The sequence below is a fragment of the Sminthopsis crassicaudata genome, chromosome 2 (genome assembly GCF_048593235.1).
Source record: "Sminthopsis crassicaudata isolate SCR6 chromosome 2, ASM4859323v1, whole genome shotgun sequence".
In the NCBI taxonomy this organism is placed as follows: domain Eukaryota; kingdom Metazoa; phylum Chordata; class Mammalia; order Dasyuromorphia; family Dasyuridae; genus Sminthopsis; species Sminthopsis crassicaudata.
In genome coordinates, this window is record NC_133618.1 from 537,270,431 (window position 1) to 537,289,102 (window position 18,672).

At 41.3% G+C, this 18,672-nt stretch overlaps 1 protein-coding gene across 1 annotated transcript in view; it reads left to right on the forward strand.

Moving 5' to 3' along the window:
• The first annotated feature begins 573 nt into the window (after positions 1–573).
• Positions 574–18,672, forward strand: part of CLN6 (CLN6 transmembrane ER protein) — a 33,203-nt gene continuing 15,104 nt past the window's right edge. The window contains exons 1-2 of the mRNA XM_074294723.1: positions 574–1,330; positions 14,947–15,061. Coding sequence (XP_074150824.1) covers positions 1,263–1,330; positions 14,947–15,061 — 183 coding nt within the window. The 5' untranslated portion in view covers positions 574–1,262. The remainder of the gene's footprint in view (positions 1,331–14,946; positions 15,062–18,672) is intronic.

The following is an 18,672-nucleotide window of genomic DNA, read 5'->3' on the forward strand; positions in this document are numbered from 1 at the left end:
TCATGGTAAAATGCTGAGCGTGAGAGTGACATAGAATTAAGCTGAAAACCCTGACTTCTCACACACGCCCCCCCATTTTATCCGGAAATTCTTCTTTTTCCTTCTCTCTTTCTTGCCCTTTAGCTTTTCACCCAAGGCCATCTCCAGCTGTCCGTAACTATAGAGCCATAGCCCCGGGCTCTGGAGGGAAAGGACCGAGCGCGGCCCTCCCTCGCTTTACCCAGCTCACTAGCTCGGGATGGTCCTCTTCTAGTCCCCTAACCTCACTCAGCACGCCCGCCTCCTGCTCCAGACCCAGGCAGAGTTCTTCACTCTTCGAATGCTTAGTGGCGGACTACTTAGGTCACGTCATCCCAGCGGCTGCTTCAAACCCTCAAACTTCCGCAGAATTTCAATTCCAAAGCCCTCAACGCTCACGATTGAATCCTAGCCCATCTCCTCTCCCCGGGCCCCTCCCACCCCCGTAACTCCTCCTTTATCTAGTTCCTCTTTACCCCCTCCTCCCTCAGCTACTTCCCCTCCCCTCCATCCCCGCTTTAAGTTCTCCCCCCCCCCCGTGCCTCACTTCTCTCCCTCCCCTTTACCTCGACCCTCTTCTCCAGCCTCCTTCCCTTTACCTTCTCTTCCCCCTCCTCCCTTCTTCCCCAGCTCCTCCCCCACCTTCCCTCCCTCCTTCAGCCTCTCCTCTCCTTTATCCCGTTCCTCTGTCCGCTTTCCTCCTCTTCCCCTCCCTCTCTCGGTCTCCTCCCTTTATCTCGCTCTTCTTCCCTCTTTTAGTCCACTTCCCCCTCCTTCCTCCCCCTCCCGTCACCTTCCCTTTATTTTACTTCTTTCCTCTTTCTTCCTCCCTCCCCCTCCTCCCTTCCTCAGTCTCCTCCCGTTTATCTCATTCCTCTACCCTCTTTCCTCTTCTCCCTCCCTTCCCCACCAGCTCCTCCCTTGCCTCCTCTCCTCCGCCCCTCCCCTTATCTCGCTCCTCTGCCCTCCTCCCCGCCCGCTCCTCCCTCCGTGCCCCCTCCCTCCTCCTTTCCGCCTCCTCCCCTTTTTCTCGCTCCTCTCTCCCCACCACTCCCCGGCTCCGCTTCCCTCCCACGGTCAGCCCGCGCGGCTCGGGCCTGTGGGCCGGCTGCAGGCGCTCTGCTCCGTTCCCTCTCCGGCTGGCGGGATCGCGCTCTCCGTTCCGCCCGCCGCTTCCGGGCCTGCAGGCTGTGGGAGGGAGAGGCCCCGGCGTGCGGGCAGCCCGTGAGGCGGGCCTGGAGGCCATGGAGCCGTCGGCTCGGAGGAGGCCGCACGCGGGCGCGGGCTCCTCGGGGGGCGGCCACCCCGGCAGGTGAGGTCAGGCCGCCGCGGCTGGGGGAGCGTGGGCGGGGCGCGCGGGACGGGGCGCGTGGCCGGGGGTGGGGCTGCGGGCTGGACGCGCGCCGAGTCCGGGATCGGAACTGCTCGCTACCAAACACAACCGCGTGGGCCGGCTCAGACTGTGGATGGGCCGGGAGGGCAACAGGCCCGCGATCCCCGGGCGGTGGGGGAGGGGAGCCAGGATCCGACCGACCTCTTCCAACCTTAGTAGGCCGGGAAAAGCTGTGAGGACGACCGCCGACGGCCATTTAATGCGGGTTGGGGACGGTTCAGACTACTTTCTTTTTTTTTTTTTTTTAACTGCTCTATCATTTCATTAGCAGAGAAACCTTTCCCTTCTGCAAAAGTTCGCCTTTTTGTGCTCCTTAAAAATCTGAGGAGGAGGCCTAGACCCCGAGGTTAAGCAGCAAGGAAGCACTTATTAAGCGCCTGCTGTTTGCCAGGACTGCAGTCTGGGGGCAGTCGCTACTCTCTCCTTAGGCGGGCGGGTTAAGTGACTGCCCCTGGGCCACTCGGCTAGTAAATGTCCAAGGACAGATTTGAACCCAGATCTTTCATCCAGCCAGGGCTCCACCACTTGTGCTACTCTAAGTGATTTAATCAAGGTCATTTAGAAAGGGGCGGAGGTGGGGTTTGAACCTGCATTCTCCTATCTCCCGACTGTTGCTCTTAGGCTAAACGGGCAGAATCACATGGCTTCTTTCTAAATAGCGCTTTCCTGCAATTAAATCCCCTGATCCGTGGGGCTGGGAGGGACGGGCTCCATCTTCGCCTCACACCCCTGCATGCTTCTTTCGGGAGTCTTTGTCTTCTTGCCTCAAAAACCAGAGCTTTTCTTCCGTTCTCCCTCTGCCTCGCTCGACTATCCCACCCACAAGGCTCTGTACCCCGGGAGATGTGAGTTCTGTGCACGTGACACCGGTCTAAGTGACCGCAGATGTGGCCGTCTTATTTCTCTGTGTTATCCTCCATTTCTTTCTTCAACAAATGGTCAATGCAAACCATATCAGATTTTTCCCCCTAAACTTTAAATTTGACCCTTATACTAGAAAAACACCGATAGAAAATCCCTGCCTTGGCTAAAAATGTATGGAGCATCTGTGACTGCATGAATTAATCATAAGCTCTATGCAAATACATGCCCCTTCCTGTCCCCATTTGGGGCTTTCTTGGCGGCAGTAGGCCCGCCATTTCCATTTCCAGCTCATTTTACAGATGAGGAAACTGAGGCACACAGGCTTGAGGGGCTTGCACAGAGTCACACAGGTAGTGAGTGTCTGGGCCAGATTTGAACTCCCGAAGAAGTGTCTTTCTGACTTCAGGCTTGGTGATCCATCCATCGCCACCTAGTTACTCTCAAGAAGCTGCTACTTTTATAGCAAAAATAGAATGGACATAGAATAGATTTTTTTTTTTTTTTTAAAGGAAAGGGGTGAAAAGAGTTAAGTGTATACATTTTTTCCCCCCTGAGGCTGGGGTTAAGTGACTTGCCCAGGGTCACACAGCTAGAAAGTGTTAAGTGTCTGAGACCAGATTTGAATTTGGGTCCTCCTGACTTCAGGGCAGGTGCTGTATCCACTGCGCCACCTAGCTGCCTGTAGTGTATGCATTTAAATATATTTTGATGTGGATTTAGAATTTGAGGGCATGATGGTTTCTGTCCATAGAAAAATGTAGTTTAAAAAAACAAGAGAGCTAGAGTCAGGTGTGTTTTGGCCATTGGCCTCCTTTTTTCCTTCTAGCTCACTTTTAAAATTAGAGAAGAATCAACGTGACTAAGCCTCGTTATTCCCATCCTGTTTCTTCACTGACCCTTTGACTGACCACAAGTCAGACTGACCACTTCCCAGTCTTGCCTGTATTTCTTTCTCCTACTCTCTGTCTGACAACCTGCCTATCCTCTAATAGCTAGAGGTGTGAAATAGACTAGGAAAAGTGTCTCTTGGGCTGCCTGAGTTTTAAAGGCATTTTATTTAATTCGGAGCTCTAAAATTTGGGTTCTGTTCCTGACACTACTACCTCCCACGTAGCGTGGCTGCTTGTCATTTTAACTTTTTTTGTCTTGACCCCACATCTACATTGAGTCACTGGAAAGTAGTGCATCCATTGGGAAAAAGAGCTGTGTTTGGAATCACAAGATCTGAGTTTATGTCCTGGCCCTGTCTCTACCTGAGTGACTGGACAGTCACGAACCCTCTCTGGGCCGTGGTTCCTCTTCGGTAAGAGGAGGACTGGAGGCCCTCTCAGGTTACTTCCAGCTTTAAATCTTTATTCTTTGAACAATGCTAGTTTGCTTCAGAGGTGAAGGTAGGTTCTAATAATCTAGAAAGGCTTCCAGTATGAGTCTAGTGGGCATAGAGGTCTGTCTGAAGATTGAACTTTTAATGAGCTGATTATAGAATGAGGAGTTTATCTACTGAATGAGTAGGGTCTGGCTGTAAAGATCTACAGAGCACCCACCTTGTTTCTTGACATGTAACGTGCTTTCTTGGCAGTTACAATTACTAGTCTGCCCTAGGCCCCACAGAGTACCTTTGACCACTGTCCTCTGCAGTGTGAACTCTACCTGGCTCGCCTCCTCTGAGGCCTTCAAAGGTCTCTGGCCACAGTCTCTTGAATCTATAGTTTAATAACCAGTAACACGCTCAAGAACAGCCACATGTAATCTTAAAAGCCTTTATTATACCTACTCACATAATGCCCTGACTGATGCCCTGACTTGTTGGTTCCCGAGTGAACACCTGGTCAGAAGACCCATGTGTTCACTACCAAAACCCTTACCTCTTTTGGCTATCCATCTTGGCTTGGCCACCCAGGCTAGGAAGCCAAGGTGAAGAACGCCAGGTTAAAGAGAGCGTTTGCTGCCTGCAGTGGGCTTACATAGGGCCTGTGAGGTCACACACAGCCAATCACCGAGAGAAGCTATCTCAATATGGCCAGGATCCCGCCCAAGGGCAGTCCTAATATCCACAGAAATTACTTCCGGGCCTCAATGATGCGCTGTGGTGCAGCCCATTTAAAGGCTCCTTACATTGACATATAGAAGAAGCAGCATGAATGACAAATATTTGTTAAGCACTTAAGTGTCTGACCCTGTGCTAAACTTGAGGATTTAAAGAAACTAAGGCAAAAAAACACTGTTTGCCCTTGAGAATCTGAACTCTAAAGAAAGGCTTAGGGCTCCTGGTGTAGTCTTCCTCCTTCTTTAGCATGGGCTGATGGGAACCCGTGGGCTTGGTTTGCCCAGGTTGGAATGTTCCCAAAGTCTTTTGTCATCGCCTTTTATCCCAGACTGATCCTGGAGCTCCTTGAGTTTCAGCCCCTTGTTATTTTCCCACACTCTCCAGGACTCTGCTGTTTATTCTCTACACAGTGGACACTCTAAATGAACCTTCTTTATGGTGATTTCTACCTACCTGGCTCAAGTGATACCAGTTTTTCCTTTTAGATAGATCTTCCATGGAGTGGAAAAGATTGTTTCATATTGAATAACAAATTGTCATTGCCATCCTTTGTTCAATGTCACAGTTGAGGGCTACTGAACTGCTGTAAAAGAAGGTACCAGTAACTTCAGAGGGAACAAAATCTAAATACAAAGTCTTTCAGAGTCTCGTGACGCCCTCATTCACCAGCCTTAATAACACATAGTTTCACCCTGTGAAGCCCATTTCCGATCCAACTAGTCTGATTTACTTTCCTCTGTGTATATACCATAGTAGCCTCCTTTTCCATAAGCTTTTCCCTCTACATTCTTCCCTCAAGAGTCAAAATTTTGGCATAAAGGAAAAGGGCCCTGGGCTAACCAGTCAGAGGATCTGTTGAGAATCTATCATTCCCTCAAGAAGCCATGTCTGATTCTGCTTATTCAATAGTGATCTCTTCTTTCTCCTATGTTTTCCATATATAACCTTTGGGTTACACTTATGACCTTATGTTTCATCTTGTATATATGTTATGTCTTCCAACTGGGCAGTAACCTTCACAAGGGGAGTTTATTCAATTTTTATCTCCCCTAACACTTCACACAGTATTCTGCACATCTTCCCTAAGAGATGGTGGTGGTCGAATGAATTACCTGCCCAAATTTGCTCAGTTGTTAAGCTGTGATAATTACTCATATTGGGGACCTAGAGATCAGCTAGGTTAATTAGTTTCATGGCAAACCACAGATTGTTTCCTGTCTCTAGCCAGATAGCTATCCTACAAACGTGTGCCAGTAATTTCAGGAGTGAACAGATGAAAGAGCATGGTCAGGAAGTTCAGCCCAGTCCTACCCATTACTAGGGTCACAACTCTTATTGGGCACAAATATATTTTTAATATACAGAGGGTAGTACTTAGCATATTCTTCTTTAGGTTCATTGAATGTTAGTACTTGTTCTAACTAAATTAATTACTAAGTTAGTTGGTAATTCGTTACTTTGTAACTAAAGTTTCTCTTGGTCAGCCTCCTCATTTTATAAATATGGAAACTAAGCCCAACGCTAGAACTCAGATCTCCTGACTATTAGCCCAGTTTCTACTGCATTGTAGAAGCTCCTGAGAATCAGTCAAATTAACAGATATTTATTAACCACTTCATACATGTCAGCCACTGTGCTCTACTCTGGAGATACAGATAGAAGCTAAAAGAAAGATGGTCCTTGCCCTGGAGGAACTTAATTTCTAATGGGGAAAAAAAAATAATACATAAAAAAAGGCACAGAAGACAAAGAAGTCCTGAGAATCATTCGCAGAGCCCAGAAAGGAAAGAAGGAATGAGCTTGGCTGCTCTGGGGGACCCTTCCTTGAATTGAAGGTTCTTAGGGGACACAACCAGAAGGAGCTGCAAGGATGGAACGATCTCTCGGCCTATAAAGACTGCAAGGGTTGAATCATGATCAAGAATGAGAAGCTTATTGGAGCACATTTGAAAAGGTAGCTCCCTGCAGGGGAATATGCTGCTGAAGCATGAGAAAAGAGAGGGTAAAGGAGAAACAAGAGAAGCCGAGACTGGAGGCAGCTGATTCTTGAACATCAGCAATTGTCAGTCCTGGAGAGTGCCCAGAGGCCTGGGAACTGTCCCTTATGGAACAAGATTTGAGTTTCTGAGTTTCTGACCAAAGCCATCTTTGCTTTTGTATTTGTTCATTTCCTTTGTTTATATTTTCTGTTTAGTTGAAATGATGATTTTTACTGATACCTTTTGTTTTAATATTTCCCTCATTTCTGAATACATCTCTTTTCCCTCTCTTACCTAGACAGCCATCCCTTGTTACCAAAAAATAAGGGAGTTGGGGGAGGCAGCTAGGTGGCATAAGGCATAGAGCTCAGATCGTGGATTCAGGATTGAATCGGTTTCTGTTGAGTCTGACTCTTTGTGACCAGCTGTCTATCTACCTATTTCAGCAAAACCAAGCAACTCACTTAACAACCTGGCAGCATATGCAATATTTTACACCCACAACCTCCATCTTTTAATCAGGCCATCTTAAGTGTTGGCTGTGTTAAGTGCTAAGAATACAGACATAATGTTGAAAGAAAGACAATATTGGGGCACTTAACACTTCCTGGCTGTGTGACCCTGGGCAAGTCATTTAACCCCAATTGCCTCAGCAAAAAAAAAAATAAAGACAATCTTTGCCCTTCTGGAATTTACCTTCTAATGGGAGAAGACATCATATAAAAGGAAGCTGCCAAGAGGGTTGGTGGGAGAGGTGCCTAGAAGAGAAAGTTCAGAGTCCAGTAATGAATCCTGGAGAGGAATGAAGGCTAGGCGTGGCTTAAAATGGAGCTTCTGAGAGGATCCAACTTCTTAGAAGAAGGGACCAAAGAATGAAGTCCAGGGATGGAATCAACTTCCAGAGTGAGCAGGCTTCGGTGTTTTAGCAGAGAGCCAGGGACCTGGAAAAAAATGAAGGTGTGGCTGGCTTGTGCCCTTTGAAAAGAAGTGAAGGGGAGGTACATATGCTCTTTTCTTCAGGGCTGTCATTAAAATTATAAACTCTTTAGTTTGTGTTGTTGTTACTGTCCTTTCCACTTAGACTGTTGTAATCATTTTATATATTGTTTTCCTGGCTTTGCTTATTTCACTTTGCATCATTACATATCTTGTCTCTACCCACAGATCTCTCTCCAGTCTTACCACCCCTACCTAGCATATGCCCTCATTCTTGCCAGGCTGCTCATCTCACTGCCTCTGCAGCTGGTATTCCATTATACTTATCCCAATAAACATTTTTTAAACAGCTCCTTTATGCTAAGAACTGAAGATACAAAAGCAGAAAGGAAGCATTCCTTGCTGATGTTTTACTAGTGGAATATCACATATATACAGATAAATAAAGTAAACGCAGAGGGGCATGGTCCAGTGGAAGGGAGAGATCCAAAGCTAGGGGATCGTGGAATGCTTCCCAGAATGGATGAAGCCTTTTGGACTCAAAGTAGGTCATAGTCACAAGGAAAGGGACAAGATAGAGAGGTCAGGTCGTCTTTTCTTCCCCAGTTACTTGTGGCCCACTCTGAATTTTCACACTTCTTAACTCCTCTGCAGTTTGGGTGTGGCAGTCAGGACTTGAACCCAGACCTCCCTGACTCTTAGCCCTCTCTCCTTGTTCTTCTGTCTTCTCTTACATCGTGTAGCAGATATAATCAGCTGTACAGCGTAGATGCACATGAAATGTTAATTATGCTGGGCAGTTAGAGGAATAAAAGGGGTCAGAGAAAAAGGTGCTGGCAAACTGGGAAAGTTTCCCTAGAGCCTGGACTGTCTGTGTGATAAGAGCTAGATTCACACAGAGGGCAAAGTTTTCGAAGCCCTTCCCATGCATTGTCTTATTTGGTCCTCACTAGAACCCTGTGAGCCAGAGGCCAGTATCCCCATGGAATGGGCCAGCAAGCTGAGCCTAAGGGGGTTAGCTGACTTACCCACGGTCACCTGGGACATCTAGGACAGAATTTGAATTTGGGTCTTCCTGACTTCAGACCCTATGTTCAGTCCACTGCTCCTCTTAGCTTCCTTATGTTAAACTTGCCATAAGGAAGGATTTAGTCTTTCATGCCAATCTCTAAGTGTTAAGAATATTCTGGGATGTCTGGGGAGCAGGGTTTCAGGGTTAGGGACTTGAGGAAGTTTGAAGAGCATTTACTAAGCAGCTGACTCTGTGCCAGGAACTGTGTCAAGAACCAGAGAGTACAAGTATAAGAGAGGCTCTTTGTAGCCATAAAGAGTTCACTTTGTAATGAGAGAAACAACACATGGAGGGGCAAGGAGGGTATTCTGAACTGGGGGGGCAGGGAGTGGGGAGTGGACCTGTAGGGTAAATTATTTGCCCTGCCTCTCTAGAAACAGTGTCAGTATTGATTTGATTATTGTTGTCAGACCAAGAGGTAAAAAAAAAAAGGGGGTAGAGGATGGAATAGGCAAGCAGAGGCTGGTGAGCTGTAACCAGTCAGGATAGCAGGGCCCCTGACTATGCACTTTACATCTAGCCAAACTAGACACCTCCTGCCCCAACATGCGGTATCTTGTGCACCTCAGTGTAGAGGGGGCTGACTTTGGATTCACACTATTTCTGCCACTTAGCAAATTACTCTTTGGCCTTGGCCAAGTGACTCATCTCCAGGACCATGTGTGAAAGGAGGAGATTGGTTTTATTTTTTTACAAAAATTTTATGCATAGGTAATTTTTCAGCACTGACAGGTGCAAAACCTTTTGTTCCAACTTTTCCCCTCCTTCCCCCCACCCCTCCCCCAGATGGCAGGTTTATCAATACATGTTAAATATGTTAAAGTATAAGTTAAATGAAATATATGTATACATGTCCAAACAGTTATTTTGCTGTACAAAAAGAATCAGACTTTGAAACAGTATACAATTAGCCTCACAGGTTTGTTCTTGAAGATCAAATGTGGTAACACATGCAAAGCACTTTGCAAACTTTAAAGAGCTATATCAATCGTTATTGTTGATGATGATGGTGGTGGTGGTAGTATCTGGAAGGCCTTTCTTTACATTACTTTCAATGAAATTATTACTTTTTCTTAAACGCATGTCAAATGCTATCTTCATGAAGTCTTCTTTGATCCCCTCGAAGCAGGGTGGTAGAGTGTAGGTCTTGTTATAAGGAGATCTGCATTCAGATCTGGCCTCCCACGTTTAGCTTAGCTGCACCAGTCATCTAACCTCTCAGTCTTTGTTTTCTTGTTTGCAAAGTCGAAATGATACTTAGACTATCTACTTAACAGGGTAGCTGTAAGAAAAGGGTTTTGTAATTTTAGAGCCCCATATAAATGTGAGTTATTACATCCAAAGTTAATAATGATGGCACTTCATTTCTTTCCTCTGTGCTTATGTGTTATAATCATTTGTGTATATAACATCTACTACTAGACCTGGTCTTAACTTTGTAGTGGACTTATATCCAGGAGGAGTTTACTGAATTTTGTTGAATAGATAGGTGGGTAGATAGCCTCAAATTGTATAAACCAAGTAGATGTGAGAAGTAAGGATTAGTTGGATAAGTAGGAAGACAAGAAATTCTTTGTGCTGGCATTTCTACAAAACTTAGTAGAGAATCTCAAAAGATACCAATTTGTTATATTGTACAGCAGAGATAAGAATTCCAGAAATTCCAGTCATCTGGAACACAAAACCTCTAAGTGAGAATAGCCACCAAAATCAATTTCAAGGCCTTCCTTGTACTTTTCTTTGTGGAAGAAGCCATTATTCTGAATCTTTTAGCTATTTGTTTGTACACATTTCTAACAAGCTTAGTTATCTGGTTTCCTAGACCTTGGGAGATTAGTGGTTGCAAATTAGAAGGGAATGAGGAGTCTGCAAAAATCTACACCAATAGCAAGAAAGAAGTGATTACATTTGAATGTGAAGGAAGAGCCAAAAAGAAGAGAAGGAGGATACCAAAACTAGCAAAATAGAGCAGTTTGTATCTATTTAGCATTTAGATAAATAGATGTCAAGGAAAGGTTCTTCTTTAAGAAGATGGGGAAAATATATTTTAGTTCCAAAATATATTTTTGTTCCAAATAGTTAAAATTTTATTTTAAAAAGTTTTAGTAACAAGTGGAGTTAGTTTATGTTATCTGGAAAATGTGCTATTCATGAATAGCTCCTTACCCAGCCATGTGCAATAAATGAGGTGTTATGATATTCTTATCCCTGTTGCCTCCATGTCCCTCTTACCTTGGCTAATAGAACAGGTGGAGAAGTATAAAAATATGTGCATATGTTCACGTGATCACAGATCTAGAACTGGAAGACACTTGCAGAGACCATCTAGTCTGACTTTTTATGGAAGATCAGAGGAAGTTCATGTAGATTTCAGCCAACAATCTGCCTCTTGAGTTCCTGGCCCCATTTATTGCCTGTTTGGGAAATATTGTGCTGAAATGGAAGGACTCCAGGACTTGAAATACCTAAGGGAGGTGAAATGACTTACCCACAGTTAGATAGTCAGAGGTGTGATTTAAATTTTAATGTCTTCTCTGGATTGTACTAGTACTTCTCCCACTACATCATACTGCCTTTCCAAAATGAACAGGTTGGATTAAATGAACTAAAGTTTGTTTTTAATATATTGGGGATAAGAAAAAGACCAAAAGAGAGATAGACCTACCACTTAAGACAGATAGAATGGTGAAGAACTACAAGAGCCATTATTTTGCCTCTGGTTTTTGCCAAGGAAAATTATTTTTTCATGTAAATAATAAAATGAAAAAAAAAAAAAGGCGAATTAGGGAGATGCTAAGAGAATACTTATCTGCCCTTAATAAATTTAAGTAATCAGTCCTAGATGCAGTACTTCCCAGGGTGCCAAAAGAATAGGCAAATATGATTGCTGAGGCAAAGTAATCTTTGAAAGAACATGTAGAATAGGAGGGGAACCATACAACTGGGGAAGTAGACAATGTCCCAAATTTAAAAAAAAATTGAAGAGAATAGAAAATTTCAGGCTAATTAGCTCAGTTTTTCTTCCTGTCAGAATTTTAAAATATTATTATTAAAGTTATGAACTTCTAGAAGGAAGACGTGATTCCCAAGAACCAGAATGATTTCATAACGTCTTTTTTGACATGAATACTAAATTGATGTATCAGGGAAATGCTATAGAAATAATTACTTAAATTTTAACAAAAAAATTTCACAAAATCTCTCATGTTCTACTTATGGGAAGATAGAACAATGTGGGCAAAACAAGAGTTCAGTTAGTAGTTCATTAAGTATAAGGCAGGTGGTTTGGGAATAGATTGAAAGGCTGGTTCCAAAGATTAAGTCATTAAGAATTCCTTTGGAATATGGGCTTGGCCATGGTTTTTTTTTCATTCAACTTCTCAGAATGGGGAGCTATTTACCAATGACTTGGAAAATGAATGACTGAAAAAGTATTTATTATGCATGTACCAAGCATAAAAGTACTGGGAACATACATCAAAAAATCACAAGGAATTAATTAATACTATTAACTGATGGAGAGACTATACTTAAAAGAATTAGGAATAATGTGTACAAGGTTCAGGGCCTATTCGACATTTTAAAGTCAGATCATCTGCCTCCAGAGCTGGGCCTCTTCACAGGGCCTCTCCATTCCTACTGACAGCTTAAGCCTGTTTAGGGAAGTGTCTTGGTGAAGGGTAATACTGAATTGAATGTCAACATGCTTGGATTAGCTTAATGTCAGAGAAAATAACCAATAATTAAAGCTGTCTCAGGGCTTTTGCCAAAGGGTCTGGTTCCCCTTGAAGACCTGTCTTCAACTTAGGACTAGTTGTATTGGCTGTGAGATCTGGGTTGAACAGTGACCTTTCAGGTTTTTCAGCTGTGACAATCTGTGATTCACTCATTTCTTAGGTACTTTGATTTTGAACAGTATACTGCTTTATATTTACCTTTTCCATAAATAAATAAATAAGATGCAAACTCCTGCCCCCTATTTCTTTGTATTCTTCATAGCACATTCATATCAGGGCTTTGCCTCTGATTAGCACTCAACAAGACTTTTTTTAAATTTTGTGTATAATAGCCTTTTATTTTCAGAATACATACAAAGAGAGTTTTCAACAACCACCCTTGCAAAATCTTGTGTTCCATATTTTTCTCTCTTCCTTCCCCTTCCCCTTTCCCCTAGACTATAAGTAATCCAATATAAGTTAAACATGTGATTCTTTTAAACATATTTCCACATTTATCATGGTGCACAAGAAAAATCAAATCATAAAAGGGAAAAAATGAGGAAGAAAGAAAAAAAGCAGGCAAACAGTAATAGTGAAAATACTACATTGTAATCTCTGCTCATTCCCCACAGTCCTCTCTCTGAATGTAGATGGCTCTCTCCATCACGGCTATTGGAATTGGCCTGAATTATCTCATTTCAACAAGACATCTTAATAATATATGTCTTTCAAAGTTGACTAATAATTTTGAAAGAATTAGGGACTCTAACCAGGGTAATGACCAGTCACTATTTCAGAGGACTAATGATGGTAACCCATCTCCTGATAGAGAAGTAAAGCCTCAGTCCAACATGAGACATAATTTTTTTTGGACATAGACAATGCAGATATTTGTTTTGCTTCACTATGCATATTTGTATTGAAAGCTTGTTTCCTTACTCCTTTCCTCTTGTAACAGGGATTTCTTTTTTCTTTTCTTTTTTTCTAATTCTCAAGTAGTATTGGGGGAAGTGAGCAGTAGAAGAAAGAATAGGAAATTTTTTTTTTTGCTGATTAAATATATATATATATGTAGTTTTTAGAAATTACAGCTGACATGTAAGCAACTTAAATTTTACAAAGTGCTTTATATATATACTTTCATGGTCTAATAATAGTAATAATAATAAAATAGCAGCTTGCATTTATATAGAACTTTAAAGTTTGCAGAGTACTTTACATTTTCTCACTGACTCTTTACAACAACCCTGTGAGGTATGTACTATTATTATGTCTGTTTTACAGTGGAGGAAACTGAGACAGACAGAAGTTAAATAACTTGCATAGAATCACAAGTATCTGAGGTAGAATCAGTCAGATCTTCTTAACTCTAGGTCCAATGGCTCTAGCCAAAGTACTTACTATTCTATCTTGGGATGGAGGTGGAAAATAACTCATCATGAAATCAGTTTGTCACTCGTATGTATTTCCTACTCATATCAAAATTCCCCTGCTTCCCTATATTCCCTTATATTCCCCTATTATATTCCCTCAGTTTCATCTGAGTTATAATACAAATAGATCTATCCTCTCTGTCTCTGATCCTACCAAAGAATCGTTGGCTTAGAGATGAGAGACATTTAGTTGGACCATACCACTTGTGTGATCTTGAACAAGTTACACTTGACTAATTTTTCTGAATTCAGTTTTCTTGAACATAAAATGAAGGGGGTGGACCAAATGGTCTTTAGGCCTTTTCTAGAGCTAAAATCTTATGATATGCAATATTTTAATTACTAGCTAGTCTGTAGACTTTATTTTATTTCTATATAAATTCTACTAATACTTTAAAAAACTATCATGACTATGCTTCTCTCTGCTCTTTCCTCCCCGATGCAAATGAAACCTGCCTTCTAACAAAGAAAAACAAACAGCTAATCAAAACCAACCTACCTAGTGACAACCTGAGAGTACATAGAACATTCCATAGATGGAGTTCCCCCTACCTACCTCTGCCCAAAGAAAGAATGTGCTTCCTCATCTCTTCTCCAGAGCCAAGATTGGTCTTAACAGTTACTCATTATTTACATTATTGCAGTCTGTGGATGTTGTTCTTCTGGTCTTGCTTACTTCATTCTGCTTCCATCATATAAGACTTATTATTTTTCTTTGAAATCCTTATCACAGTTATTATTTCTTATGGTACATTAATACCTCATTACATATGTGTGTGTGTGTGTGTATATATATATATAATGATTTAGTCAACTGTTCCCTAACTACCAATTTTTTTTGTGTGTGCTTTTGTTTTTGTGATGTTTTACACAAAACATGCTGCTATGAATATTTTTAGGGGTGTGTGTATGTACATGTAGTATATGTATGTATGAGATAAAGTGACGTTTTCTCTTGATCTTCATATCATCCCTGTAAGGTGAGTCATGAGGTTATAAATTTTCATTTCCATTTTGATAGATGAAAATTTTGAAACCCAAAACCACACAGTGAACTACTAGCAGTACTAGAACTCAAATTTTGTTTCCTTCTCAAGTTAGCACTACTATGTTTTACAGCAAAAAATTCCTCCCAAAATGTAAAAGAATTTCGCATCTCTTATCTCCATATCTTTTTGTATATCATTTGTTTCTTTGAGGGTTCAGGGAGGAGTGTAGAGAATTTAGATCTAGTATTTCATCAATATGAAGGGCTCCTGGTATGTAAATTCCTTCCATCAATCCAGTTCAGCCACTCATAGGTATATGTAGTTTTAGAGAATAAATGACTATTTGTACTTGTCAGAGGCAGAATTTGAACTCAGGTCTCTCTACCTTCAAAGGCAATGTGTGTATCATGTAGTGCAGCCTATAAAAGGCAGCTTTGTGAGAGGATGTAAAGGAGATGTATAATGATTCAATCACCTCTTTTCCATTTCTCCCCAGACATCCCGCAGGCAAAGCTGAAGATGGGTCCCGAACCCCTCCTTTCCACCTTGACCTATGGTTCTACTTGACATTGCAGAACTGGATTCTGGATTTTGGCCGTCCCATTGCCATGGTGAGTAGGAAACTATGGAGAAGGTTTGTGTCTGTTGTCAATATAAAAAAAAAAAGTCACTGGACATAATTGCCCATAGAATCGTCTAATTTTGCTTCTTGGATGGGTAAATGAGCAGTTGGATTAAGGACAATGCACAGATGCAAGGGTGTGTATGGGTGAGTATCATTGAAGTTACTGGTGATGCCAGCAGAGGAGAATGAAGAGGAAGAGGAGGAAGAGGAGGAGGAAGGTTGACTTTTTAGATTAGGAAGCTTCAGATTGTCACTAATACTTATTGTTTTAGTCATCACAAAATACACATGCTATGAAAAAGTTTTTAAAATTTGTGCTTATAAAATGCATTAGTCATAAGAGGCATCCTGAAATAGTAGATGAAGTACTGGCCTTGTTTCAAGATAAGGGTTCAAGCCCCATTTCTAACAAATACTGGCTATATCAGATATTTATCTTTGCAGTGATTCACCCAAGGTAACACTCACTGCCTGTAAAACTCCCATGGACCCTAAGCCAGATTAAAATGTAATTGGGAAATGTCTGATAAAATAACTAAAAATACAGTACATTCTAGATAATGTTAATTTGTGGTTTTCTAAGTGAATATGCAGCATAGGGAACCATTGAGTTTTACATTTCTGCTCTAGACAGTTCTCTAGGACTCTTAGGTTGCAGCTGAAGCATTGACCTACTTTGATAGAGGGAGTTCCCTCATTTGGGAGTTATCTGTATCAATGAAATCATATCTTCTCCCTGGTCCCTTCTTCCTTGAAATATTAATATTTAATTTAAATTTTAAATATTTATATTTAAAAAGGGTTTCCCAGGGATCTGTATGTGCAAGAATATTTGTGGAAGCCCTCTTTGTGGGGCCATAAACTGGAAACTGAGTGGCTGCCCATCAGTTGGAGAATGGCTGAATAAATTGTGATATATGAGTGTTATGGAATATTATTGTTCTATAACAAATGACCAACAGGATGATTTCAGAGAGGCCTGGAGAAACTTACATGAACTGATGCTGACTGAAATGAACAGGACCAGGAGATCATTATATACTTCAACAATACTGTATGATGATCAATTCTGATGGACGTGGCCCTCTCCAACAATGAGGTGAACCAAATCAGCTCCAATAGAACAATAATGAACTGAACCAGCTACACCCAGAGAAAGAACTCTGGGAGATGATTATGAATCACTGCATAGAATTCCCAATCCCTCTATTTTTGTCTGCCTGCTTTTTTGATTTCAAAGTTCGATTCTTCTTGTGCAGCAAAATAACTGTATGAACATGCATACATATATTGTATTTAACATTTACTTTAACATATTTAACATGTATTGGTCAACCTGCCATCTGGGGGAGAGAAAGGGGGAGTGTAAAGGAGGGGAAAAATTGGAACAAAAAGTTTGGCAATTATCAATACTGAAAAATTACCCATGCATATATCTTATAAATAAAAAGCTATAATAAAAACAAAAAGAAAAGAAAAAAGGGTTTCCCACTTGTCTGCCTTCCCTTGCCCAGACTGTGCTTTCAGACACACTGGACTTTACTCTATCCTTGTTCACTGATGACTGATTATGAATCCTTGACCCAGTCATTCTCTGAGATACAGTAGGTACTCAGCAATATTTGTTCAGCACCTGCTGTTTGCAGACACTTTGATAGGTGCCAGGATCCAAGAATTAAGGGAAAAACAACCTACTTTCCATTGAGAGAAACAATATGTACATAGATAAGGAAAATGTAAAATATAGAATAGGGAAAGGGCACTTCCTACTGGAAAATCCAGAAAAGATCAATGTAGAAAGTGACCCTTAAAAGCTGACTCTTACAGGAAGCTAAGGAACATAAGAGATGAATCAAAGAAGGCCTGTACTCCAAGGATTGGGGACGTTGGGGACAGCCTATGCCAGAGCAGAGACGGGACATAGAATGACACATTCTATCTGACACAGGGAACCCAAGTCAGCCACTGTGACTGGATATAAAGGAGATAATAATAGCTATTCCCATAAACCTCATAAGATTGTTGTGCTTTTAAAAATTAATATCTTTTGTCTTACCATAGGCTAAATCCTTCTTTCTCCCTCTCCTTCTTAGAGAGCCATCCCATATAACAGAATTTTTTTTATCAGAGAAAGAAAGAAATCAGCAAAACAGATTATTTCATTTTAAAAAGTTCCATATATGTAATATATATAGATACATAAGTTTACATATCTTTAATAAATATATATACACATATATATAATGATCTTTGATAGTGGAACTAGAACCAGAAATTTTCTCTGCAAAAGAGTAGATTCAGATGTCTTTCTAGTACTCTTTTTTGTGGCATCCTTGTTTTTTGTAATTTTATGGTATTTACTTCTTTTAAAAAAGAATACATTTTATTGATATTTTTATTTTTACATTGCCTACATTTTTTTGAAGTTTAGTTTCAAAATATATGCATAGTTTTCAACATTCAACCTTGTAAAATCTTGTGTTTCAATTTTTTTTCTCCCTCCCTTCTCCCCACCTCCTCCCTTAGAGAGCAAGTAATCCAATGTATGTTAAACATGTACAATTCTTCTATACATATTTCCACAATTATCATTTTGCACAAGAAAAATCAGATCAATTATACACTTCAACAACAATACTGTATGAGGATATATTCTGATGGAAATGGATATCTTTGACAAAGAGAAGATCTAATTCAGTTCCAATTAATCAATGATGGACAAAATCAGCTACACCCAGAGAAGGAACACTGCAAAATAAATGTGGACTACTTGCATTTTTGTTTCTTCCCAGGTTATTTTTATTTTCTGAATCCAATTCTTCTTGTGCAACAAGAGAACTGTTCAGTTCGGCACACATATATTGTATCCAGTATATATTATAACATATTTAACATGTATGGGACTGCCTGCCATCTAGGGGAAGGGATGAAGGGAGGGAAGGGAAAAGTCAGAACAGATGTGAGTGCAAGGGATAAAGAAAAATCAGATCAAAAAGGGGGAAAAATGAGGAAAAAAAATGCAAGGGAACAACAACAAAAAAAGTGAAGATACTATGTTGTGATCCACTCTCAGTCCCTATAATTCAGCATGACTCTTTCCATCACAAGACCATTGGAACTGGCCTGAATCAACTCACTATTGAAAAGAGCCATGTCCATCAGAATTGCTCATTGTATAATCTTTTTTTTTTCCTTTTTCTTTTTTTCTGAGGCTGGGGTGACTTGCCCAGGGTCACACAGCTAGGAAGTGTTAAGTGTCTGAGACCAGATTTGAACTCGGGTCCTCCTGAATTGAAGGCTGGTGCTCTATCCACTGCGCCACCTAGCTGCCCCTCATCGTATAATGTTGATGTTACTGTGTGCAATGATCTTCTGATTCTATTCACTTTATTCATCATCAGTTCATACAAGTCTCTCCAGACCTTTCTGAAAATCATCCTGTTGGTCATTTCTTACAGAACAATAATATTCCATAACATTCATATACCATAACTTATTCAGTCATTCCCCAACTGATGGGCATCCACTCAGTTTCCAGTTCTTTGCCACTACAAAAAGGGCTGCCACAAACATTTATGTGGGTCCCTTTCCCTCCTT